The sequence below is a fragment of the Carcharodon carcharias genome, chromosome 3 (assembly GCF_017639515.1).
Source record: "Carcharodon carcharias isolate sCarCar2 chromosome 3, sCarCar2.pri, whole genome shotgun sequence".
In the NCBI taxonomy this organism is placed as follows: Eukaryota; Metazoa; Chordata; class Chondrichthyes; order Lamniformes; family Lamnidae; genus Carcharodon; species Carcharodon carcharias.
In genome coordinates this window covers 195,460,592-195,486,328 of record NC_054469.1, presented here as the reverse complement: position 1 = coordinate 195,486,328, position 25,737 = coordinate 195,460,592, and the positions used below count along the sequence as shown (strand labels likewise).

Here is a 25,737-nt window from a genome sequence, read left to right as displayed (position 1 = left end):
AGTGTCTGCCCCCCCACCTCACCCACCCTGGCTCTTGAAGGGGGCAGCTGTGGCTTCAAGAGCACCAGAGGCCCCCTGATGCCGTCAAACAAGTCCAAGTGGCCACTCTGAGTGAATGGGCTGTGTCAGCAGACTTTGGGGTCTTGGAACCTTCTCCTCCTGTGTGGCACAGACCCAAAGCAGGTACTGCATTTACTAATCATGCCAGTGAAAGTACCTTTGATAAAATGCTCATTTTTTAAAGTTGCCTGCCAATTTCTGCCCTGGTTGGAGCCCTGTGTTGGGTCTATATTTATTATTGTCATATAGTTCTCTGTAGCATTAAAAACTCAACTCTTCCAGTATCTTGGTTAGACCACATTTAGTACTGTGTACATTTCTTTCCATATTACAAAAAGGATATAGAGGCACTGAAGAAGGTGCAAAACCGGTTTAAAAGAATGATACTAGAACAGAGATATTGGGCTGCATTTTATATGCCCCCACTGGGCGTGTTTTTGACACCAAGTGCCTAAAATAAGGCGGGTGCCCACACTGTCACCTTCCCATCCACCCCTCCAGCTCAACCCCACAATACAGGCGGTGGGAGGTGGGGGGTAGGGGGGATGGGGCCCATCCACCATAATTAAATAGATAATCAAGACTCAACTGGGCTTGTTAGCTCAATTTACCCCAATAATACACTGCCCACACTATAAATCAGTTGGCATGGGCAGTCAGGCGGGAGTGAGCAGCCTGATTTTTTAAAAGAATTTTTCAATAGGTGAGAAGGAAGGGGGCGGAATATTTTGATGGGCTGCCCTTTACGGATTTGGGTGGGGGGGGCTGCTCCATATGATAGAACCTCCTCCTTTCTTCCTATCTCCTGCTGCATTAAACGCATCATCCCCAACCCCACACCCCCTTCCTAACATGCCCAAACCCTCACTTCCCAAGACCCCTGAATTTTTTTAAATTCATTTACGGGATATGGACGTCACTGGATGAGCCAGCGTTTAATGCCCATCCCTGATTGCCCTTGAGAAGGTGGTGGTGAGCTGCCTTCTTGGGCTGCAGCAGTCCATAAGGTCTAGATACACCCACAGTGCCGTTAGGTTGGGAGTTCCAGGATTTTGACCCAGCAACAGTGAAGGAACGGTGATATATTTCCAAGTCAGGATGGCGAGTGGTTTGGAGGGGAACTTCCAGCTAGTGTTCACAAGTATCTGCTGCTCTTGTCCTTCTAGATAGTAATGGTCGTGGGTTTGGAAGATGCTGCCTAAGGTGCCTTAGTGAGTTTCTGCAGTGCATCTTGTAGATGGTACATACTGCTGCCACTGTGCATCAGTGGTGGAGGGAGTGAATTTTTGTGGATGGGGTGCCAATCAAGTGGACTGCTTTGACCTGGATGGTGTCCAGCTTCTTCAGTGTTGCGGGAGCTGCACTCATCCAGGCAAGTAGAGAGTATTCCATCACACTCCTGACTTGTACCTTGTAGATGGTGGAAAGGCTTTGGGGAGTCAGGAGGTGAGTTACTCGCCACAGGATTCCTGGTCTTTGACCCGCTCTTGTAGCCACAGCATTCATATGGCTAGTTCCACTGGTAACCCCCCAGGATATTGACAGTGGGGGATCTAGCAATGGTAATGCCATTGAAAATCAAGGGGCAATAGTTAGATTCTCTCTTGTTGGAGATGGTCATTGTCTGGCACTTGTGTGGTGCAAATGTTATTTGCCAGTTGTCTGCCCAAGCCTAGATATTGTCCATGTTAAGCTGCATTTGGATATGGACTTCTTCAGAGTCTGAGGATTCGCAAATTGTGAACATAGCGCAATCATCAGTGAACATCCCCACTTCTGATCTTATGATGGGAGACTTGCCTGGGTCCAGAATCCATTGGGGCCTCTTCTTCCTGACTGCAATCCTGGCAGCGCCCACTAATGCGTTCTTGGCACTGCCAGGACTGATGGAGCTACCAGCCAACTGGACTGACCGGCAGCTCTTGAGGATGGGTCTTCCTCCCCAGTGAGAGGCCGGAGTCCCACAATGCCCCTATATAGCCAGCCTGCAGCATGAGATGGCTGACGCGTTAACCCAAATGTGGCTCTGGACAGGGTGGGGGGGATGGGCAGGGCAAGCCATCCATTGCCCCATCATATTCTGCTCATTTTAACCATCAGTAAAGACTAAACAATTCGGACTATTTTCTCCAGGAATGAGAACACTGAGTGGTGACCTAATAGAGGTCTTAAAATTATGCAGGAAAGTACCTGCACTATCAATAAAATGCCTACACTTTTATCTCAAATATTCTGTTATGATAAAGATATTAAGGTACAATGAACACAGTTACTTATACTTTAAACTGAACTTCCTAACTCAAGGTTTCTTCTACATCCATTTGACTTACATCCCAATAAACTCAAGTCAGATTCTTAAACGAAACTGGAAGATTAACCATTTGGTCTGACTACTGCTTCAAAAATTTGTATAAGGGTTGAGATTTCTTGGGCCTTTTGCTTCCTTCTGGCAAGGTTTTCCCTTCAAATCTCCTCCAACTGTCCCATGATTATAGACTCCCAGTACAGCATAGGCATTACTAACGTCTTAAGCGTAGCCACCTTGGGTCAGGACTCTTCTGGTTCTAGTATTCTTTAAGACTGGAGTCTTGCATCTGAAATTCTCTCTTTCTCTATCCTTAGCTTGGCTAGCAGTATGTTGAACGTCTAGGAGTCCTTCAGTTAAGAAGTTTTAAACTCTCTTAGCCAGCACATGGAATTTCACATGAACTCTGGTGGAAAGAGATGTCCCTTGTTCAGCATCCAGATAGTTCTAAACGCCAAGAATAAAAACTGCTTGAAACAAAACCATGCCTGCAATCTACTCACCATTATAATTAATTTCTTGTTGATCCTTTTTCTACAGTTTATCACCCTGGCAACTTAGTCACTGGGAGCCTGGTGCTTTCCCAGAAATCAACTCCCAGAGAATGCTAGTTTGTAATGGGACCATCACCCCAACTTAAAATTTAGGTTGTTTCCCCCCCCAAAAAACACATGCATCATTACAACTTAGGATGACTTCTTTAAGCTCCACATGCTTGCTAGGCTCTTGGGCCCCCAGTGTCCCCACTCCGGCAGTTGCGACGAGCTATTTAAATCTCCATTCAGTTTGGCGGAACCGTAATGTCCTGCCAGGCAGGAGGGGCTGTAAAATCCTGGACTTGGTTACCCATTATTTCCAGAATATTTCTTATGGCTTCGACAGTGAAGGTAAATACAAAGTATTTGTTTAAGGTATCTGCTACCAGTCATTTTAGGCAACAGGAGAAGCCTCTTTCTTTGACTGAATACTATTTTCTACTCTTCTTATTAACTAGCGTTGGAACACTTCTTCTGTGGGAATTTTGTGCCTTATATATTTGTTGTAAATTATGTATTAATTCTTTAAATGCTAGCCCATTGCTTATCAACTCTCATATCTTTTAATGTAATTTCCCAATCTACCTCAGACAACTGCCCCTCATACCTAGCAGTTTACTTTGCCTCTGATTTCCTGATTTATGCTCTGCCCTACGACCACTGTCAGGGGGCCTACAAACAAACCCCACCAATGTTTTCTGCCCCGTGCTGTTTCTTAGTTCCATGCAAATTGATTCTTCTTGGTTTTCTGAAGTAAGATCATTTCTCGCTGCTGTCTTTTTCCCATCCTTTATCATCAGGGTAACCTTTCCTCCTTTTCAGTTTGCTTATTTCTTATAAAAGTTAAGAATCCTGGAATAGTTAATTTGCAAATTTGGTCACTTTTCAACCATGGGCTGCATCTTCTGGTCGGCGAGCAGAGGGGTCCACTTGCCGAGGCATAAAATGACAAGGAGTGACAGCCAGCTGCGTGCCCGCCGAACTGTCAAAGGCCTATTAAGGCCATTAAAGCTGGGAGCCCAGGCGGGCTACTGAAAAAACATGAAACCTCATCCACAGGCGGGATGAGGTTTCATGAGGTTATTAAAATTTGTATGAAATTTCTAAATAAAATAAATTGACATGTTTCTATGTCCCACCTCATGTGACAGTGGCACATGAGGGGGTATGCTAATAATTTTTCTTCTCATCTTTAGCTAATGTTTCAATTCTGAGCCGATCTCGCTGAGGCACCACTTTGCCTCAGGGAGATCTGTGAGCTCTTTTGCGTGCATACACACACTCCCAGCTCAGGGAATCGCCCCCGCCTGCACAGGAAGCGCATAGCGCTTCCAGGCGGATGTCACGCTGGGCGGGCCTTAATTGGCCCACCCATGTAAAATGGCAGTGTGCCGCTGACCAACAGGGGGAAAATGTTGCCCCATGTTTTTAACGGCTATTATATCAAACCCATTAACATCTATTTGTGCTCTTATTTCATCTAATTTGTTATGAATGCTTTGAGCATTCAGATATAATGCCTTTAGTCTTGACTTTTTTCTAATTCTTCCAGACTTCACCTTATTCACTTATGTGCCCTATTACCTTTGCTACTCTCTCTGTCCCCTCTTGCTCACTCTGTTTATTACCCAAAACACTGCTCTGCTCTAGAGCTTTGACAGCCCCCTTGCTGTTTTTGAATTTACTGTTTCCTGAATCCTCCTAACCACCACCCCTCACCCCTGCTTTTATTATATAAGGCCCTGCCTACTGCCTTAGCTATCTGATTCACCAAGACACTGGTCCCAGCCTGGTTTAAGTTTAGCCCACCCCAACGTAACAGCTCCTTCTTCCCCTGTACTGATGCAGTGGCCAATGAAGTGAAACCTCTGCTCCCACACCACACCTTCAGCTACTCATTTAACGTTCTAATCTGTCTATCCCTATACCAGTTGGCATTAGTGATTGTTACCTTTGAGGGTCGGCTTTTCAATTTAGACTCAAACTCTGTCAGCAAAAAGTCATCTATATCCTACTTATGTGATTGGTTCCTAGATGGACCACGATAACTAGATCCTCTTTCTCCCACACCAAGTTCTTCTTCAACAATCAGGAAACGCCTTGAATCCTGTCATTCGTGCATATATACAATCTTCTCCATCGACGCAACCTGAATCGCTCCTAGGGATTTTTTTTTTAAAAGAAGATTTTTAAAAGAGGATTATTGGCACTAAATAGAATTGGGTATCAATTGCTGTTACTTCTCCCAGTGGATGTAATTTTTGGACTTGGCGCAACCAACAGAGGGCCAAACCCACTAGTCGTGCACAATGGAACTTTAGGTGGGCGCTGCATGCAATTTTAGAGGCTTTAATTGAAATAGTTGGAATATTAAACCGTGGTGCGCACACATGCTCCCAGTTTAGAATGGACCTCTCCCCTTCAGGGACTGCCATGTTCAAAAAGCACCCGAATTATTCTGTAAATGATCTATCAACCAGTCTGCTTCATGTGCAGGGTGAAATAGGTAACTGGGGAAACCCATACTGATGCTCACATGCAGGCTTTCTACCCTGCTCGCAATTATTTAGAAGCCAATATAATCCTTTAAGAGCGCCACAGATAGGGAAAAAGTGTTCACCTTGAAATGTGCAAGATAAGGCTTGGAGACGCAGGGTTTCCCATTCCCATTGGTTTGTGCGTTCTCCAGAAGGAAGGCAGTTTTTAGTTCTACTCCAGCACTGCTGTCCCAAAGATAACCAGCATACTCTGTACTCTGTGGGAAAAAAGTGAGAACTGAGACGTTTGTATATATCAACAGATAGAGATCACTTTAATCTAATGTTTGCTCTCTCTGCTCTCTGAACTTGCTGACTTATGTGGGGATGCATTTCCACAGGCAGCTTCCATTGCCTCACTCAAGTGGTTATTCTCCAATTGTGAGTCTAGAATGAGTGAAAGCCAGAGAGAGAAAAAAGAGTTGCACTTACATAGCACCTTTCATTATCTCCGGACATCCAAATGTGCTCTCTAGCAATTAAGTACTTTCACGAGTGTAGTTAGGTGCTGTTGCAATTTAGGAATTGCAGCAGCCAATTTGCAAACAGCAAGCTCTCACAAGCAAAATTAAACAATAACTGCTTAATCTGTTTCACTGATGATGGTTGAAGGATAAACATTGGCCAGAACACCGAAGGAATTCCCCTGCCTTTTTTTCAAAATAGCAGTATTGGGCCTTTTACATCCAACTGAGAGGGCAGATAGGGCTGTGTGTCAGCCTGCAAGGTGGGGAGGGAAGATGCTTCACAGCTAAGTAGGATTCTGCCCTTAACTCAATAACTCGACATGTGCAGCACTTCCTAGAAAAGCAATCAGGAGAGATCATAAGAAACCCAGGCGGATTTCTTCTTCTTTACCCCTCAGACAAATGTCATTAACCCTACTGCGGCCAGGTCCAAGGTCAGCTAACTCAGCATGGATTGAACAAGAACTTTCTTGTCTGCATTACTGAACAAGGCAGTCGATTTACCCATTAGAATTTGGAACATACAACCACTGGTGTCTCATGGTTACAGCATGTACTATCTACAGGGCTCACTATAGCAATTTGTGAAAGTTTCTTTGGCAAAACCTCCTAACACGACCAACACCACCAAGCAGTCAGGTATGGGACAGGGGAGCACCATTATCTCCAAGTTCCCCAAGTCAAACAGCATTGTGACTTGGACATATATCGCAATTCCTACATCATCAGTGGGTCAAAGTCCTGGAATTCCTTAGCTAACAGCATTGTGGGAACACCATCACATAAGCTGCAGTGGTTCTAAAAAAGCAGCTCATTAACATTTCTCAAGGGCAATATATGCTGATCTCACTAGCAACACTCATGTCCCAAGAATTAATTTTTATAAAAACGTCACTTAAGGATAAGCTTCAACTAATAGTTAAGTGATGCCAGGCTAGGAATTACTACCTCAGTACACTCCCATTATTCTCCATATTTTGACAAAATTCTGGTAACTGAAACCAATTACCAAGAGCTATGATTCACTGGCAATGAAAGCACAGAAATGATCCCAGCCACAGCTACTACAAGCATCATTAAATTACAATAGTCACTGCCAAATGTAAGAAACTACCACCACAGAGAACGAGCCCTGAAATATATAATACTGCACATTCCCTGCCGTGACCACTAAGACAAGGGAGCTAGTCAAAATATTCACACAACATCCTACTTGCAGGACTCCAGGTCAACAGCACTGTAGCTTCCCTAAGCACAGCAAGACAAAACAGATCTCGGCCCAGCAAGCACCTACAAGCAGATTGAAAGAAGCTTCCATTTCAGGTTGGTGGAGTTGAGTTGGATTCAAACCAAGCAATGATAGGGAAGACACAATTGACCATCAGGCTTGGGTGTGAAAAGCCTGCCCATACTCAACTTTCCTGGTTCACATGAAGGAAGGATGTTCACTTAGTAAAGTAAGGTTGGTGACGATAGAATAATGATGCAGCAAGAGGCTAATTACACACAAAAAGAGGTTGTCCATAATATAATGGAGGCCAGCTGGACTGCTGTCTGGCAAAAAACATTAAACAAACATAATTTCAGCATCGAGCATATTTTCTTTTGGGGGATAAAAAGATTAGTCATTTTGTGCTTGCTTTGCCTGACTTTGGAGATTCCTGGAATTTACAAGGAGCTGCCAAGCTGTTAAAAAAAAATCACTACCAAACGCATAATTCCCTCTCATTGAAGTACACAGCACTGGTGAGACCACATCTGGAGTTCTGTGTACAGTACTGGTCTCGTTATTTAAGGAAATACGTAAAGGTGTTAGAAACAGTTCAGAGAAGGTTTACTATACTAATACAAGGAATGGGCAGGTTGTCTTATGAGGAAAGGTTGGACAGGTTAGTCTTGTACCCACTGGAATTCAGAAGAATAAGAGGAGACTTGACTGAAACCTTTAAGGTCCTGAGGGGTCTTGACAGGGTGAACGCGGAGAGGATATTTCTACTTGTGGGAGAATCTAGAACGAGGGGTCACTGTTTAAAAATAAGGGGTTGTTCACTTAAGACAGAGATGAGGAGAAATGTTTTCTCTCAGAGGGTAGTGGGTCTTTGGAACTCTCTTCCTCAAAAGGCAGTGGAAGCAGAGTTTTTGAATATTTTAAGGCAGAGCTAAATAGATTCTTGATTAACAAGGGGGTGAAAGGTTATCAGGGATAGGCAGAAACGTGGGGTTGATGTTACAATCAGATCAGCCAGGATCTTATTGAATGGTGGAGCAGGCTTGAGGGGCCGAGTGGCCTGCTCCTGCTCCTAATTCATACGTTCGTATGAGTTTGTTGGCAAAGTCAAAGTAATAAAGGTATGAATGAGTGTTTCAGCAGCAGATGAGCTGAGATGGGGTGAAGTAGAAAGGTGGAAATAGGTTGTCTTAGTGATGGCACCAATATGAGGTCTGAACCTCGTCTCAGGGTCAGATGTGATCCCAAGGTTGCAAACAGACTGGTTTTGTCTCATATTATTGCCAGGGAGAGGGATGGAGTCAGTAGCTAGGGAACAGTGCTTGAGGAACAAAAACAATGCCTTCAGTCTTCCCAATATTTAATTGCAGGAAATTTCTGCTCGTCCACTACCAGATGTCGGAGTCTGAGCAGTGTACAAGATTATCAAGGGCACGGACAGGGTGGATAGGGAGCAGCTGTTCCCCTTAGTCGAAGGGTCAGTCATGAGGGGACATAAGTTCAAGGTGAGGGGCAAGAGGTTTAGGGGGGATGTGAGGAAAAACTTTTTACCCAGAGGGTGATGAGGGTCTAAAATGCGCTGCCTGGGAGGGTGGTGGAGGCGGGTTGCCTCACATCCTTTAAAAAGTACCTGGATGAGCACTTGGCACGTCATAACATTCAAGGCTATGGACCAAGTGCTGGTAAATGGGATTAGGTAGGTAGATCAGTGTTTCTCACATGTCAGTGCAGACTCGATGGGCCGAAGGGCCTCTTCTGCACTGTGTGATTCTGTGAACAGTCTGATAATTCAGCAACAGTGATGGAGTTGAGAGATGTGGTGACGAGGTAGAGCTGAGTGTTGTCAGTGTACATGTGAAAACTATCTCTGCTTTCGATGATGATGTTGCTGAGAGGAAGCTAGTAGATTAGAAATTTGACAAGGCCAAGGACAGATCCTTGGGGCATGACAGATGATAGTGCATGAGCAGGAACAGAAGCCATTGCAAGTGATTCTCTGGTTACAATTAGATAGTTAAGAATGGAACCAGGTGTAAGTAGTTCTACCCAGCTGGACGATAGTGGAGAAGTTTTGGAGGATGGTATGATCAACCATGTCTCAGGCCGCAGACAGGTCAAAAGCACAAGGAGGGAAAGTTTACCCTTGTCGTAGTCATATAGGAAATCATTGTCCACAGTCATTGTGACTTTGATCAGAGCTATTTCAGTACAGTGGCAGGGTGGAAACCTGATTGGGAGGACTCAAATATGGAGTTCGGGGAAAGATAGGCATGGATTTGAGAGACGACAACTTATTCAAGAACTTGGAGAGGAAAGGAAGGTCGGAGATCGGTTCTCAGTTTGCAGAGCTGATGGGGTAAAGGGTTGATTTTTTAAGGAGAGAGGGACAAGGAGAGAGAGAGAGAGAGAGAGCTGTTAATAATATCAGCTGACATGGGGACCAGGAGGAGAAGTTGGGTGGTCAGCATTTTAGTGGGCAAAGGATCAAAGGAGCAGGAAGTGAGCCTCATGGACAAGCTGAGCTTGGAGAGGGCATGGGTAGAGTTGGAGAGAAACTAGAGAAAGGTGCATTAAAAGCTAAGGCAACAGGAAACTTTAGAGGAAGCTTGGGAGGGACGTGATGGAGGCAGCTGATTGGATTGCCTTGAACTTAATGACGAAGTTGCCCATGAGCTTATTGTTGGAGTTGAAAGTGGAGGAGACAGCGGAGAGGGGCTTAAGGAGTCAGCCTGCTGCAGCAGAGAGAAGCAACAGGTTATCTTTGCATTCCAGGATGATCCATATGAACAATTTTATCAGCTGAGAGCAGGACCCGATAGTGCTTTATGTGGACAAGGAATATTTGGCAAGAAATGGTTAAAATGTTGTCCACCATATCCTTTATAGTCTGCATCCCTTGGACTTAGAAGATCAGAGAGTTGGAACTTACCAGCAGAATGGCCAGGGTGAAGGAGAGTAATGGTTTTACTGGGGTCTAGGACACTGAAGATGGAGGCGATGGTGTAGCTGATCAAATCAGAAGCTGGAGAACAGAGGGCTAAAGGCTAGACAGTTAGAATTTTCAAAGTGCACTTCTAAGTGAATTGAAGGATAGGTCTATCCAGGACCTGATATAGAAGGAGGTAAGGTTGGGGCATGGAAAGGGAATGTGGTTAGTGATTGATTCGAGAAAGTGATCAGAAATGGCCTTACCTGAAATTGATATGCTGAGGTTAGCAAAAACATATGAAAATAGCAAGGTCAAAGGGCTGGCCATGAATATTGGTTGTGGAGTTTACATTGAAGGAGAGGTTTAACTAGGCTAAGAGGGCAATGAATTCAGGAGGAGTGAAAGAACATTACGAATTACGATGGAGATTGAGATCACTGAGGATGAGATGTCATCGGCGCAGTAGCTGAGTAAAGATATATCTGAAAATATTTTATTGTATCATTGTAGAAAACAATGATTTTGAATGAGAGGTGAGAAAGGTGGAACAAGGTGAGATGCTCAAGAGGAGAAAGTACCAGAGGAGTAATGAGTCAGCCCAAGATGTGATCTGATGATAAGCACCACACCGTCACCATGATTAGATGATGGAAGATATAGCCAGGCAGGGAGGCTTCATTAACAGGCAAGGTGTCATCACCCTCAGCCAGGTTTCTGTTTAGTTCATGATGTTGATACAATCATCTACAATAAGTTCATGGGTGGCAAGGATCTTGTTCAAAAGTGAGTGACATTCTGGAAGGAGATGTGTAGAGCTGCAGTGAGAACTGATCTACTGGCAGAATCCACAGGGTCAACGGTGGGAGGGTTGAGTTGAATAGAAAGGAGTTTAGCAAGATCAGGCCCCATCAGGCAGATTAGGTGGGAAGGTTAATGAGAAAGTGGTATGAGGAAGTTGGGGTTTGCTGCTTGTAATGAGCCAGTGCTGAGTGTTTTGATGAGTCCTTTGGAGAATGCCAAGAGAGGCACAGAGGGAAGTTGTAGGAATATCTAGGAGGGAGTCAAGCCTGGGATAGCAGCAAGAGAGCCGGAAGGTCGAGAAATACTGGAAGGTTGGGGTAGGGAAAAAGAGGCCTGAGTCCTTGAGAATGAAGAAATGAATGAAGGCATGATGGTTGAAGAGAGGGGTAAAGAGAATAGAAATTAAAAGGCAAGAACAAAAGTGGAACTAGAATGATGGGCTCAGGTCCCAAAGCCTGGCAGCAGACCTCTAAGTCTTCTCTCACTGCTCAGCGTGTATTATAGCATAAGTGCCAGTCTTGAACAATTCTGGGATCAAGCCCCATTGCAGGTCTTGAACACATGACATAGGCTGCTATATCAGTACAGCTCTGAGGGAGTGCTGCAGTGTTGGAGATGCCATGTATCAGATGAGATATTAGGCTGACACCATGCTTGCCTCTAAGGTGAATGCACAATGTCCCATGGTACTACTTATTCCTCAACCATTTGTGTGTGTGCAAACTGTCAGTTTTACCTACAAAAGAACAGTGACTGCACTTCAAAGTGATTAATTGGCAATAAAGCACTTTGGGATCTCTCGAAGACATAAATGGTGCTACATAAACGCAACTTATTTATAATAAAGTGCCACTATTTGGCAAGTTCATCATACTAGGATGGAAACACTAATGATTTTTCCATTAATAGTTCTGAAATAATGTTCCTTAAACAGAAAATAGGGGATGGTGGGGGAAAGAGGAAAAAAACAAACACCACAGTAGGTCATGGTCACACATCATCTTGTGAGAGGTTTTTATACAGAAATAAACATACTATAATGTTAGAAACAAAGTTTTACTTCAGTTACAAATTGGTACCATGAGCCAATAAGATGAACATCAGTAGGAAGACTTTGTTACAGCAGCACAGACATTGCCAATCAGAAGTAAGTACTGTATAACATATATCAGGACCAAAGTGGTAGCTTAAGTCAACAGCTGGCACAAACACACAAGAAATGACACTTGATTTAGCCAAGTTCTGATTTGCTGGCATAGCTACATTATTGAATGAAAACAATGTTATATTCAAACGAGATCACCTGTTTGTCAATCCATTTAAAACCGGATGTCTCATGATTTAGTAAAATATTATACATTTTGAAGAGTCAATGGCTTATGGTTAAGCCAACACTTCCACTGCTTGCAGAGAACATACCTTATGCATCTGTACGGATGGTTTCTCAGATACAGTACACTTCCAACATCCTCTGGGACCTTTCCATTTACGAACATTTGGCAGCATTGGCTGATTCAATTCTGCACAGAACTGCAAAACAGAAATTTTGAGTGGGTTAAAAAGTCTCTGGACACATTTGTTGTTGAGGCTGCAAATTTAACAGTTTTGGAAAAACCCAACAAATATTAGAGCTTTTGTGATTTTATGTTGAAGTCCTCCGTGTGCTCATTTAAGATGCCACAAAACAGTTAATACTGCTCCATGTTACATAAAACAGTGCAGATTGTTGTTGAATCAACTGCATTTGCCATTGGTATTGACCTATAATTGCAGTACTATCCTGAAAGAGATCAAATTAATACCTGTTTCTTTTATTTTGCCACAAGCTGCTGTTCTACAAATAATTCAACAGATTTGCCAGAGAAATGCTTTATTTATCCAAAATCAAATGGATGAATATGTAAAGGGAAAAAGACTTATACTTTTATTAAGACTTTCACAATCTCAGGACATGTCAACGCATTTTATAGCATTAAGTGTTGCAATGTAGAAAATGTGGCAGTCAAATTGCACACAGCAAATTGCTACAAACAACAATGAGAAAATTACCAGAGAATGCTTTAGTAATGGCGATTGAGGAATAAATAATGTCCAGGACATCACGGCGAAGTCCCTTGCAAATAGTGGCATGGGATATTTCATGTCCACCTGACAGGGTCAACAAGATGTTGATTTTAAGCTCTCATCCGAAAGACGACATCTTTTAGACCAAGTGCAGTACTCTCTCAGTACTGCATTGGAGTGTCAGTCTATAGGTTGTGTTCAAGTCACTGGAGTACATGGGTTGAACCTGTAACCTTCTAACTCAGAGGCAAGAACACAACAACTGAGATACAGTTGGTATCACTATGAACCAGAGGTTTGGATATGAAGCAGCTAGCTCTCCCTGAAGGAGAGCACAGGACTCCACTTGGACTTAACTAGAGACACCAGCTCTGCTACTTCCCTGTATTTATATAAAATATGTTTTCAGGTCACATACTGAAAAAAGTAGCTGTGACATAACAGCTGAAACTATCAATCAGATTGAATCTTGATCAGGTCAGTCTTAAACCAGCATATATCTATGATATAAAAGTGATAGTTATAAAAGTTATATAGAGACTGCCAATCTTTTAGGAAGGCAAGTGATATATTAGCCTTTACTGCAAGGGGTTTTTTTTATTCATTCATGGGAGGTGGGCTTCACTGGCTAGGCCAGCATGTATTGCCCATCCCTAACTGTCCTTCAGAAGGTGGTGGTGAACTGCCTTCTTGAACCGCTGCAGTCCATGTAGTATAGGTATACCTACAGTGCTGTAAGGGGGGGGGGAAGGAAGTTCCAGGATTTTGATCCAGCGACTGTAAAGGAACAGTGATATATTTCCAAGTCAGGATGGTGAGTGACTTGGAGGGGAACTTCCAGGTGGTGGCGTGCCCATGTGTCTGCTGCCTGTCTTTCAAGGTGGCAGCGGTCATGGGATTGGAAGGTGCAGTCTAAAGAGCCTTGGTGAGTTCTTGCAGTGCATCTTGTAGATGGTACACACTGACCCACTGTGCATCGGTGGTGGAGGAAGTGAATGTTTGTAGATTGGGTGCCAATCAAGCAGGCTGCCTTGTCCTGGCTAAGTTTCTTGAGTGTTGTTGGAACTGCACTCATCCAGGCATGTGGAGAGTATTCCGTCACACTCCTGACTTGAGCCTTGTAGACAATGGATTGGCTTTGGGGAGTCAGGAGGTGAGCTACTCGCCACAGGATTCCTAGCCTCTGACCTGCTCTTGTGGCCACTGTATTTATATGGCTAGTCCAGTTCAGTTTCTGGTCAATGGTAACCCTCAGGATCTTGATAGTGGGGATTCAACGATGGTAATGCCGTTGAATGTCAAGGGACGATGGTTAGATTCTCTCTTGCTGGAGATGGCCATTGCCTGGCACTTGTGTGGTGCAAATGTGATTTGCCATTTGTCAGCCCAGGTCTAGATACTGTCCAGGTCTTGCTGCATTTCGACATGGATTGCTTCAGTATCTGAGGAATCACGAACAGTGCTGAACATTGTGCAATCGTCAGTGAACATCCCCACTTTTGACCTTATGATGGTGTCATGACACAGTGGTTTGGTAAAGGCTGAGTTATTTAAAATCCCAGAGGGAAACTTGAAACAACTGTCATAACCTATATGTTCAACTGATGTGTTTGAGATGCAGTCTAAATTCAGGAATAAGACCACCAGTTCTCGAGAAATTTTTATATCAAACTACATGAGACATTTATTAATTTACAACAAATTAAACATATACACATGGCTACAAATTACTACTATCATAACTTTTTAACAAATTTCCAAATTAATCTCCACTAAGGCAACAACAACCCATAGACTTTAAGCAGACACCAGGCAAAGCATTTTCACTGTACAAATTCAAAATGAGGTTCCTCTCAATTTGGTTCCTTTGCAAACAGTTGTAGGCTTACAGGCTTTGATCTTACATGTCTCTGCTCTGCACACACAAAACTGCTTTCTGTTATATCCAGCACTTCTCTTTGAATGTAAATTCTCATTGTACCGCCAAGCCCTTTGAACTCCACCTCTTCTAACAATAAAACACCTTTCATAGTACCAATTTTATTAGTAATATAAACATTTTGCTTGGTGTCTCCTAGCTAGGTGCAAGATTTCACTCATACTTGAGTGCTATATTCAACAAAATGCAAATGTACCTCTACTTCTGTTTACAACCCAAAACTACTATACATAAAAGCACTCAGACGAGCTGGCTTTAATCCAATTAAAACATACACAGACACACCCACAGACTAAACCTCTATTTAAAAAAATAATTTCCAATAATATTATATACACTAATAGCTTCATGACAGATGGAAGGAAGGTCATTAATGAAGCAGCTGAAGATGGTGGGGCCTAGGACATACTCTGAGAAGCTCCTGCAGTGATGTCCTGGAACTCAAATGATTGACCGCCAACAATCAAAAATACAATTACTTTTCTTTGCGCTAGGTATGACTCCAACCAGCAGAGAGTTTTCCCCTGATTCCCATTGATTCCAGTTTTGCTAGGGCTCCTTGATGCCACATTCAGCCAAAAGCTGCCTTGATGTCCAGGGTAGTCACTCTCACCTCACCTCTGGAGTTCAGCTCTTTTGTCCATGTTGTAATGAAGTCAGGAGCTGAGTGGCCCTGGCAGAACCCAAACTGAGCACCAGTGAGCAGGTTATTTCTAAGCAAGTACTGTGTGATAGCACTGTTGATGACCTCTTCCATCACTTTACTGATGATTGAGAGTAGACTGATGGGACGGCAATTGACCAGGTTGGATTTGCCATGCTTTTTGTGTACAGGACATACCTGGGCAATCTTCCATATTGTCATGTAGATGCCAGTGTTGCAGCTGTACTGGAACAGCTTGACCAGTGGCGTGGAAAGTTCTGGAGCACAAGTCTTCAGTACTATAGCCAGAATATTGCCAGGGTTCATAGCCTTCGCAGTATCCAGTGTCTTTGGCTGTTTCTTGATATCATGTGGAGTGAATCGAATTGGTTGCAGACTGGCATCTGTGATGCTGGGGGCCTCTGGAGGATTGTTGCAAATGCTTCAGCCATGTCTTTTGCACTGATATGCTGGATCCCCCACCATTGAGGATGGGGATATTTGCGGAGCCTTTTCCTCCAGTGAGTTGTCTAACTGTCCACCACTATTCACGACTGGATGTGGCAGGAGCAGAGCTTAGATTTGATCCGCTGGTTGTGGGATCGCTTAGCTCTGTCTGTCATGTGCTGTTTATGCTGCTTAGTACGCAAGTAGTCCTGTGTTGTAATTTCACCAGGTTGATGCTTAATTTTTATGTATGCCTGGTGCTACTCCTGGCATGCCCTCCTGCACTCTTGATTGAACCAGGGTTGATCCCCTGGTTTGATGGCAATGGTAGAGTCGGGGATATGCCAGTCCATGAGGTTATAGATTGTGGTTGAGTACTGATGGCTGCTGCTAATGGCCCACAGTGCCTCCTGGTTGCCCAGTCTTGTGTTGCTTGATCTAATCGAAATCTATCCTATTTAGCACGGTGGTGGTGCCACACTACACAAGGGAAGGTATCCTCAATGTGAAGATGGAACTTCATCTCCACAAGGACTGAGCAGTGGTCACTCCTACTGATAGTGTCATGGACAGATGCATCTGCGGCAGGCAGGTTGGTGAGGATGAGGTCAATTATGTTTTTCCCTCTTGTTAGTTCTCTCACCACCTGCTGCAGACCCAGTCTAGCAGCTATGTCATTTAGGACTCGGCCAGCTTGGTTTGTAGTGGTGCTACTGAGCCACTTTAGGTGATGGACACTTAAGCCCCCCACCGTCCAGAGTACATTTTGCACCTTTGCCACTCTCAGTGCTTCCTCTATGTGATGTTCAACATGGAGGAGCACTGATTCATCATCTGAGGAGATGATGTGGGGGGGGCGATATGTGGCAGCCACCAGGAGGTTTCCTTGCCCATGTTTGACTTGGTGCCATGAGACTACATGTAGTCCGGAGTCGATGTTGAGGATGCCCAGGGCAACTCCCTCCTGAATGTATACCACTGTGTCCCCACCTCTGTTGAGTCTTCTGGTACAATGATTTAAATGTAAGTTATGAAAATAAAATGCATCATTGATAACAAACTGAAAAGGCAACGCCAGCAGCTGGAGAACACAATAATCCTGATCCCTGCAAGATCACAGAAGTTGAGACAGCATTAAGGGGCCTGAAATGTGGCAAAGCAGCAGGATATGACAACATCGCAGGAGAATTCCTGAAACAGCTTGGCCCCTGTGCTTGTGCTTGGCAGATTCAGTTCTACATAACAATCATCAGTTCAAACACATTCCTGAAAGTGTGATGTATGGCAGATATCATTTCCAATCCAGAACCTCACATTCATCTCACATTGAAAAGATGTCACATTGATGGCCAGTTAGAGACTGATTTCACTACTTTCTTTAAGATCTTTGAGCATCTTATCCAGCAACCATTCTTAATGTTGACCAAGCTGGTTTCCGTAAGGGGCATAGCACAAATGATCAAGTTCTGGCTCTCACCACCTACATCCAAAATAGCTTCCAAAAGAACAGGCAAATTGCTACTGGACATCACAGATGCCTAAGATACAGTGTGGCACACTGTCAGGACAGTTGTTGAAACACTTCGCACCACACGAAGGCAAGGGAGAAGTGCACAGAGTAGACAGGCCAACGGACTATCACAGGGCTCAGTTCCAGCCCCTATCCTGTTTAGTATATATACAAATGACCTGCCAACAACCACATCCCGCAAGTTCGTCTATGATGTTGACATCTGTTATGGAATCCAAGCTCCATCCTCTGCACTCTGGACCAGATCCTTCATGAAGGTCTAACAAAGTTGACTATTGCAAACACATGCTGTCTCACATTGAGTATCGATAAAACCATATCCAGTGTATTCCACCTCCACAATGCCAGTGCCAAAAAATGAGTTGTATATCTATATGGAAGGCCAGAGACTAAATCATGATATCAACTCAATTCCATACTTGGGAGTGACTCTAGATACGACTCTGTCCTTTTGGAAACATTTGAAGAAAACAGCACCAAAGGTCAAAACCAGAAACAACCTATTAACCAAACTTGCTGCATCTACGCGGAATACAGCTGCCACAACACGCCGGACTTCAGCACTTGCCCTATCATTACCCACAACAGTGCACTGTGCACTTATCTGGCAAAGGTCATCACACACACATCTTGTTGACACTCAACTGAAAGCAACAATGCACATTGGAACTCTTTGCTCAATACCCCTCCCATGGCTTCTTGTCCTTGCAAACATCACTCCGCCACACATCCACCAACTGGCAAAAACCCACAAGCAGGTTGAAACCATCTGTGCTGCACCTCACCTATCACTTTATGACCCGTTCAACCCACCTATCGCCCGCCTTCCATCTTTGTGCCCCATATGGAGCAACCTCCCTGAGCAAGATCTACCAGCAGACACCATTTGGATCAAGGAATGGGAAACATGGGAAATCATTAACAAGTTCCTTGTGACAAACTGCATCTGTTGAATTGTAGGCTTTGAACTACCACAGCGAGAGTGATCCTTGCTAAACAGGTTCAGGACAGATCAGGGCCCCTGTGCAGCCAGCCTCCACGGGTGGGGGTCTCAGTACAAACTCCTTATGCCCTTGCAGAAAAACACAAACAATGCTGCACATCACCGAGGAGTGCCCTCTCTACAGACTAAGTGGTGGACTAATCAACTTAAACTCAGCAAATTTGCATTTGCTAAATAAAATAAAATGTAATTTATAGTTACTGTTTTTCATTTGTAACTTCCAGCCTTGCAATCCCCACCTGAACTTCACGCTGGGCTGTGTGCCCAGTCGGCGGGAGCAGAAGTGGATGTGGAATCCACTGCCAGCTGCGCTCGTGTTGCAAATGTAAGTTCATGCTGGACGGCTAACTAAGATCCATCCAGCATGAAACTCGTCTTCTCAATGGTTGGGAAGGGCCGGGCAGGAGCTTGTCGGGGGCCGGGTCCGATGGCGATTTGGCTGGCACTTTAAAGCTGGCAGAGGCAGCTCCCTTAAGGCTGCCAGGCGAGAATCTGTGCAGTCTGTTCAGGAAGCCATTTCATTCGGACAATGGCCTCACCAGCAGATAGAGACGTCAGGCGGGAGGGCAAGCCAGTGGCACTCAGCCGCCCGTTTCTCAGACGAGTGCCTTGCGGTCCTTGTGGAGAAAATTGGTGTCAGGCGGGGCACTCTAGCACCCAGGGCTGGCAGGAGGAGGCCACCGCACCTGACCAAAAAAGCCTGGGGGGAGGTGGCAGCCGAGGTCAGCGGCCATGGTGTTATGCGGTGCACATGGGTGCAGTGCCGCAAAAGGTTCAACAACCTGCACTTGGCAAGGGTGAGTACCGAGTTGGCATGGATCAGTGCGGAGAAGTGTTAAGGGCTGGCTGTCCCCCGTAGAGCACAGAGGTGAGAGTGTTGGATTGTGCAAACATTCTTGTGTAGTCTAATCATTAATGGGAGCCTCAAACCTGGAGTCCCCATTGATCACTGAAAGATGATGGCACCATGATACAGATCTCCACTGTCTCACCAGGCCACCTGGCACACACAGTGACAGTGTGATGATTTAAACTAATGACATGTTGTTGTTCTCCGCTAGAATCGCCAGCTTACCCACAAACGCAGGACCCCGAAGAGCCACCCTTGACGCCAGAGGACCACTGGGCTTTAGATGCACCTGGGTCACTCCCCCTCTCTGCAACAAGCACCAGTGCAGATGGCAGCACCTTGGTGGCAGCCGAGGTCAGCGGCCATGGTGTTATGCGGTGCACATGGGTGCAGTGCCGCAAAAGGTTCAACAACCTACGCTTGGCAAGGGTGAGTACCGAGTTGGCATGGATCAGTGCGGAGAAGTGTTAAGGGCTGGCTGTCCCCTGTAGAGCAGTGGCTCTAGATTAGTGGCATTAGATCAGTGGCTAGAATGTTGGTGCACAGCAGTGAGGGCACTTTGCACTTGCTCGAGGAGCAGATGGGGGCAGAGAGAGCTCAGGGCGCCGGCAGTAGAAGAACCGGTGGAGACCGGGACGATGCTGATTCCGAAGACAGATGATGAGCCTCTAGAGTCATCCGTTAAGTGGCAGATGCTGGATCTCCAGTGGGACGTGCAGGAGGATCTGGCGGAGCATGAGCACTGCACTAACCCTCGTTACCGAGCGCACTGCCTCCTCCATTGAGAGAGCGGTGACTCTCACGGAGAGGCAGTTCCAGGGTCAGAATCAGGAGTTCTTAGGGCTGCACTTGGACCTGCAAGCCCTCACACAGGCAATGGCCTCAGGAGGTTAATGCAAGTGTGGGAGGTGGATGAGGCAACCAGTATCCCAGCTAGGTGCCCATCCATCAATGGGAAGCAGAGATCCAGAGCGACCTCAGGTTGGCGCACGAGCTGCCTGTTGTCTCTGCAGGCTCTTCCCAGAGTGCTCTGGATGACGGCAGCAGCTCCTCCGCTCCTCTGCCAATGACCATGGCATTTGATGAGGCTGCGATGACTGGGGAGATGGCTGCCCTGGCACTGGCCACTCCCTCCCAGGCGGGGCCAGCACAGGCTCCACGGCCAGAGGACAACCACCAAGGTCATCAAGGCTAACAGGACAGCAGGCTGTCTCCGGTGCCAGCGAGGGGGGAGACACAAGATGCAGCACTCGCAAAATGTAAGTTTAAGGCACCGTGAGCACGAGAGGGGCTGTTCATGGGTGATTTTCTGTTCTTCCATGATTTATTAATGTTTACTGGTGTGACCATTAACACCTTATATTGATATGTTCATTTGATGTGAGTGCTAACAAGATATAAAGTTTGCTTTTGTCTTAAGGGCCTGAGTATGCTTTACTGTTTTGTAGGTGCAGGGCACACCAATATCTCATGCTGGACCTGAATGGCTCTAAACATTATTGCATAAGTACTGAGTGGATTTTGGGTTCAAAGGAAAGGGTCATTTCAAACATTCGGGATGGAGGCATGAGGTGGAAGCAGATCTTTGGTAGCCTTGGATTAAGGAGCGTTGGATTAAAGCGGCCCTGCCTCCCTGAAGGATCCAGAGGTCTGCCTCCACATCCTCACCTTGCTCCTCTTCTGACTGACCACTGGATTCATCCTCTGTGGCCTGTGGAGCTGCCTCAAGATCCTCTTCCTCCAGTGGGTCCGTTTCTTTCTCCCCCCCCCCCCATTGCCAGAACCAAATTGTGGAGAGTGCAGCATGCAACTATCGTCAGTGGCACCTGCTCTGGAGGCTATTATTGTGCTCCCCCTAACAGTCCAGGCACTGGGAGGGCATCTTCAAAAGACCTATGGTCCCCTCTATCACCGCCCTTGTGGAGGCATAACTCCTATTTTAACATTGCTCTGCCTCTGTTCTTGGGTGGCGGAGAGGCATCATAAGCCACCTTTTCAATAGATAGCCCTTATCATCCAGCAACCATCCATCCAGTCGAGCTGGGACACTGAATAGCTTCGGCACCTGAGAGTGTCTGAGGATGTAAGCGTCATGGGAGCTGTCAGAGTACCTTGCATAGGCTTGCAGAATCTGCACCTTGTGGTCACAAACCATCTGGACGTTCATCGAGTGGAATTCCTTCCAGTTGACAAAGACATCCTGCTGATCCGCTGGTGCCTTGATGGCTACATGTGTGTAGTCGATTGCACCCTGGATGCAGAGGAGCCTAGCAATCGCTGCAAACCTTCTGACTCACTCAGCCTGGCTGGCCTCGTCCATACAGAAATGAATAAACGTCATTACCCGTCTGAAGAGAGCACCTGTCACCAGCTTGACGCGATTGTGGACAGCTGATTGGGACACTCCACAAAGGCCCCCCGCCAACCTCTGGAATGAGCCGGAAGTTGGGGGTCATTGTGACCTTCAGAGCCACTGGCCTGCGGTGTCCACCCACACAGCCGGAGCTGATCTCAGGCCCAATCATCTGACAAATGGAGGTCACTGTCTCCCTGGAGAGGTGGAGCCTCCTTCTGCATTGCACCTTGGACATATTGAGGTAGCTGCATTGCTGTCTGTAAACCCTGGCAGCATGATAGTGGCATCTTCTGCGGCCCCTTCCGCCATGGACTTGCTGCTGGCCCTGCGCCCCTTGTGCTTGCGCCTCTCCTCCCACAGGTCCCTCCCCTGGAAGCTGCATTAGGACACCTGGCCTCCTCTGCATTCTGCCCCTCTCTTCCTCCTCAGAGGAGGTGCCACTAGCAGAAACCACAATCCCCATTATCAGGGTAATAGAAGGCTGTCTGATATCTGGAAGGGTCTGCATGGTCAAAATCCTCCGGGGGCCTTGGCAACAACAATGAGTACTGAAATGAAGCCTAGGAATGCTAAGACTGAAGCTCAGAACAGAGATGAAGCTGTCAAGTTCAAATAAGTAACCAGCAGCAAACTATCTCCTAAACTCCTCACTACTCACAATGGCAATACTGCTGACCATTTTCATCCCGCCCTTGATGAGGTTTCATTAAAAATGGACTGTCCGCCTGCCCGTTTTGCCTGTGCGACAAGCGTGAAATCGAACGGGCAATGTAAAATCGGGATCAATTGCCTTTTTAGTGGCCTTAAGTGGCCCTTTAACTGTTGGCAGCTGTGGCTCCGACACCCACACACGCCTGCTGACCTGAAGATAGCTTGCATGCAGGATGACTTTGGGACACTCACCCAATGTCATCTTGCACCATTTCACGTCCATTCAGGTTGGGCATGCGCCCGCCTGCCCGCGAGATGTAAAATTCTGGCCAATGTCTCGTTAAGGATTCTTCAAATCTAATTGGTTGAAGGGCTTCTCTGCTGCTTGCTCTGCTCAGAGACAACACAGGTCCACTTCCTCAACAATTTCAGACCATGAACTCTGTCCTCTATTTTGACATTTTCTTATCAAAATCTGGTCTGTATCTTGTTTTTGTTTTCAAACTAAGCTGACCTTTATTCTGTTACAAACACCTACGCTGGACCTATGCTTTTGTTTCTTTAATATAACTATTTCCACTCTGTTTGCCTTTTGCTCCATGACATCTTTGGTATTTAATCTCCCTGGCCCTCTAACCTATCCCTGACCGTCCCTTTAGTTCCACCTGACCCTTCCTCTTTATTCAACAGCATAAAACCCATCACATTTCTTATAGTAATTGAAGGTATATTCTTTCCAACTGCCTATCAGGGTTCAGGTGATTGTTCTTGGAGACTCCAACCAATGAGCCCTAAGCGCAGGTAATCTGGTGGGGTGGGTGGGTGGGGGGGTGCCTTGGCTTTCTAGTCAAGGACATGGTTCAAGCATGTAGCTTCTGAAAACCTCTCTGTAATAAAGTTATCTGTTTCAAGTAGAAACCTGTCTGGTATGTCAAGTTATAGCACCTCACTCCAGTTCCTAAGAAGTCATATTGGACTCAAAATGTTAACGCTGTTTCTCTCTCCACAGATGTTGCCAGATGTAATGTGTTTTTCCAGTTTGTTTTTATTACAGCTCCTCCCATAGAGCGTCCCACACTGGTTCAGACACTCAATTATCTCAAATTTCCACTGACAAACCTCTGGGTAACTATTTACAAGGTGAGGACAAAATTGTTCTTTCTCCATTCTCAGTAAAATCCAGGCCATCGAATGTGTCTACAGATATTTTGACCTCTGCAGTTTTAAATTTATAACGTGCTTTATCTTCCCATTTGAACACAAGTGGCTTTAGAACCTGTGTCAGGCAGCGCCGAGATGAATTAATGACCACATAAACTTTCTGTAGCAGAAGCATAATAAAATATGTCAATGCAGAGTCTGCACATCTGTGACCCATGCACACCTCCCCAAGAAAACCCATCAAAGGTAATTACATGCTCTTGAGTTTAGCAGCAACACTGTCTCATGCACATAAACCAAAATAATAGAGAATAATCCAAAGCTGACATTGTATAAGTGAGCCTTAATTGAATCCCAAGGGCATCACTTCAATGCAATAAGTGCTTCCAAATTAAAATCAACTTAGCTGCACAAAAGTTATTGCATATTCAACATGCTGCATTTCACATTTAACCACTAGTGAGCTCCCAAGGCTGTACTGTAGATTCAAATGGGTTTTTTTGGAATTTTTCAGCAAGCTGAACATTAACTGATTTAGACTGTAGCTAAAAGAGTACTTAGTGAAGTAACACCTGTTACAAAATGTATCCAAAATCTATCTTAGTGTAAATGCTGATAAAAAGCCCCATGGACCATTTAACATCAAAGCTTTTTGTTTAATCTTGAAAGAAGACAGAGTGTTGGATTACATGATCTGGTATAAGAATACCTGCTGGATTCCTGCCAAATCATACTAGTTGGTAGGCAGGGTTTATGGGGGCCTTAATTGGATGTAGCAGACTGTGATAGAAGTTCCATTTAAACTCAACGCAGAATAGACTTCTTTCAAATGCGATTATTGCCTGGTCTCAATAATTCAAAGACATTTTGTTGTTTTAAGAAATATGAATTATACAATTATGTATTTGAATTAAGCAGTGGAAATAACATAGCAAAGCAGGAATTTAGAACTAAAAAAATGAAATCAAAGTCGCTTAATCCAAAGTTTTGCATTCAGTTTCACCAGAGCCAATGAGGCTTAATTATTTATTTAAAAATGATTTATTCAAGCATTTGCTGAAATCCAAAATGTCAATTTCCCAACACCCTTTCATTTGCTGGCCCATGCAGGGTGCTATCCTACAGCTGCCATCCAGTATAGGGTATCTCACTGAGAAAGCCAATTTCTACATTTAAGTCTCGGCTGAGACCTCTGGAACAGACTATTGGCTCGTGCAGTGAATAATGAAGTGCTGAATGCCCTCAAATAAGAGCTGGAACTGTTTCTGAATGGGAGAGAGATCACCTCACACAAAAAGTACATACCATAGAACTGAACTGTATATACTGTATAAGTAGTTACCGAGTCAGGGCCGGAATGATCTCCTAGGCTAGTTTTTAAATCACTTAAGGGGGGGTCAGAGAGGAATTTGTCAGCTCTTTTGCTCTTCCCCCTCCCCCCACCCCCACCACAACCTCAACCGATCGGGGTTTCTAATCTGGCATCTTGCCTCAACCAGGGCATTGAATGGCTTTTGTGGAAATATTGTGATGTACAAGGCACGACAGTTTTGTGGATCAGGTTTGATAGACCAGAATGTCTTCTCCTGTCTGTTGTTATTCAGATATGGAAGACATCACTGTTAAACTTGATCTTGTTGTTAACTGATACAACAATTTATAATGCTATAGAATTAAATAGTTGGAAGATATTAAAAAACAATTTTGCAATGAATGTTTATTTTTAATTAATTTAACAACTGGATATATAGAAAGGGTTAAATTGCATATTTTAATTTTTAAAATGTAATTTCTCTCTAACCAAGCATACAGCAATTTCACATGAAGCAAATTCCCTCCTTTCTAAATTGCTTGCGTCAGTTATGATGCAGATGGGAGCGGCTCGGCCCAAGATTATGGGCTCAAGTCCCACCCACTCTGTGCCTTCAGCACAAAATCTGAGGCTGGCACTCCAGTGCAACACTGAGGGTGTGGTGCACTGTCAGAGGTGCCATCTTTCAGGTGAGGTGTTAAATCAAAACTCTGTCTGTGCACTCAAGTGGATGTAAAAGATCCCATGGCACTACTTCAAAGAAATGCAGTAGCTATCTCTGGTGTCTTGACCAATATTTATCCCTCAATCAGCATTACAAATAAATGATCATTGTCACATAACTGTTTCACAGGAAGATTACTGTGCATCACATTTGCTGCTGTGTTTCCTACATTACAATGGTGACTGCATTCCAA

At 44.9% G+C, this 25,737-nt stretch overlaps 1 protein-coding gene across 2 annotated transcripts in view; it reads right to left on the bottom strand.

The window, feature by feature from the left end:
* The window catches only part of eepd1 (endonuclease/exonuclease/phosphatase family domain containing 1), a 112,430-nt gene that overhangs the window by 24,611 nt on the left and 62,082 nt on the right, over positions 1 to 25,737 (bottom strand). For both annotated transcript variants that reach the window (XM_041183175.1, XM_041183174.1), the window contains exons 3-4: positions 12,283 to 12,393; positions 5,522 to 5,656 (exon numbers count right to left, since the gene is read on the bottom strand). In XM_041183175.1, coding sequence (XP_041039109.1) covers positions 5,522 to 5,656; positions 12,283 to 12,393 — 246 coding nt within the window. The remainder of the gene's footprint in view (positions 1 to 5,521; positions 5,657 to 12,282; positions 12,394 to 25,737) is intronic.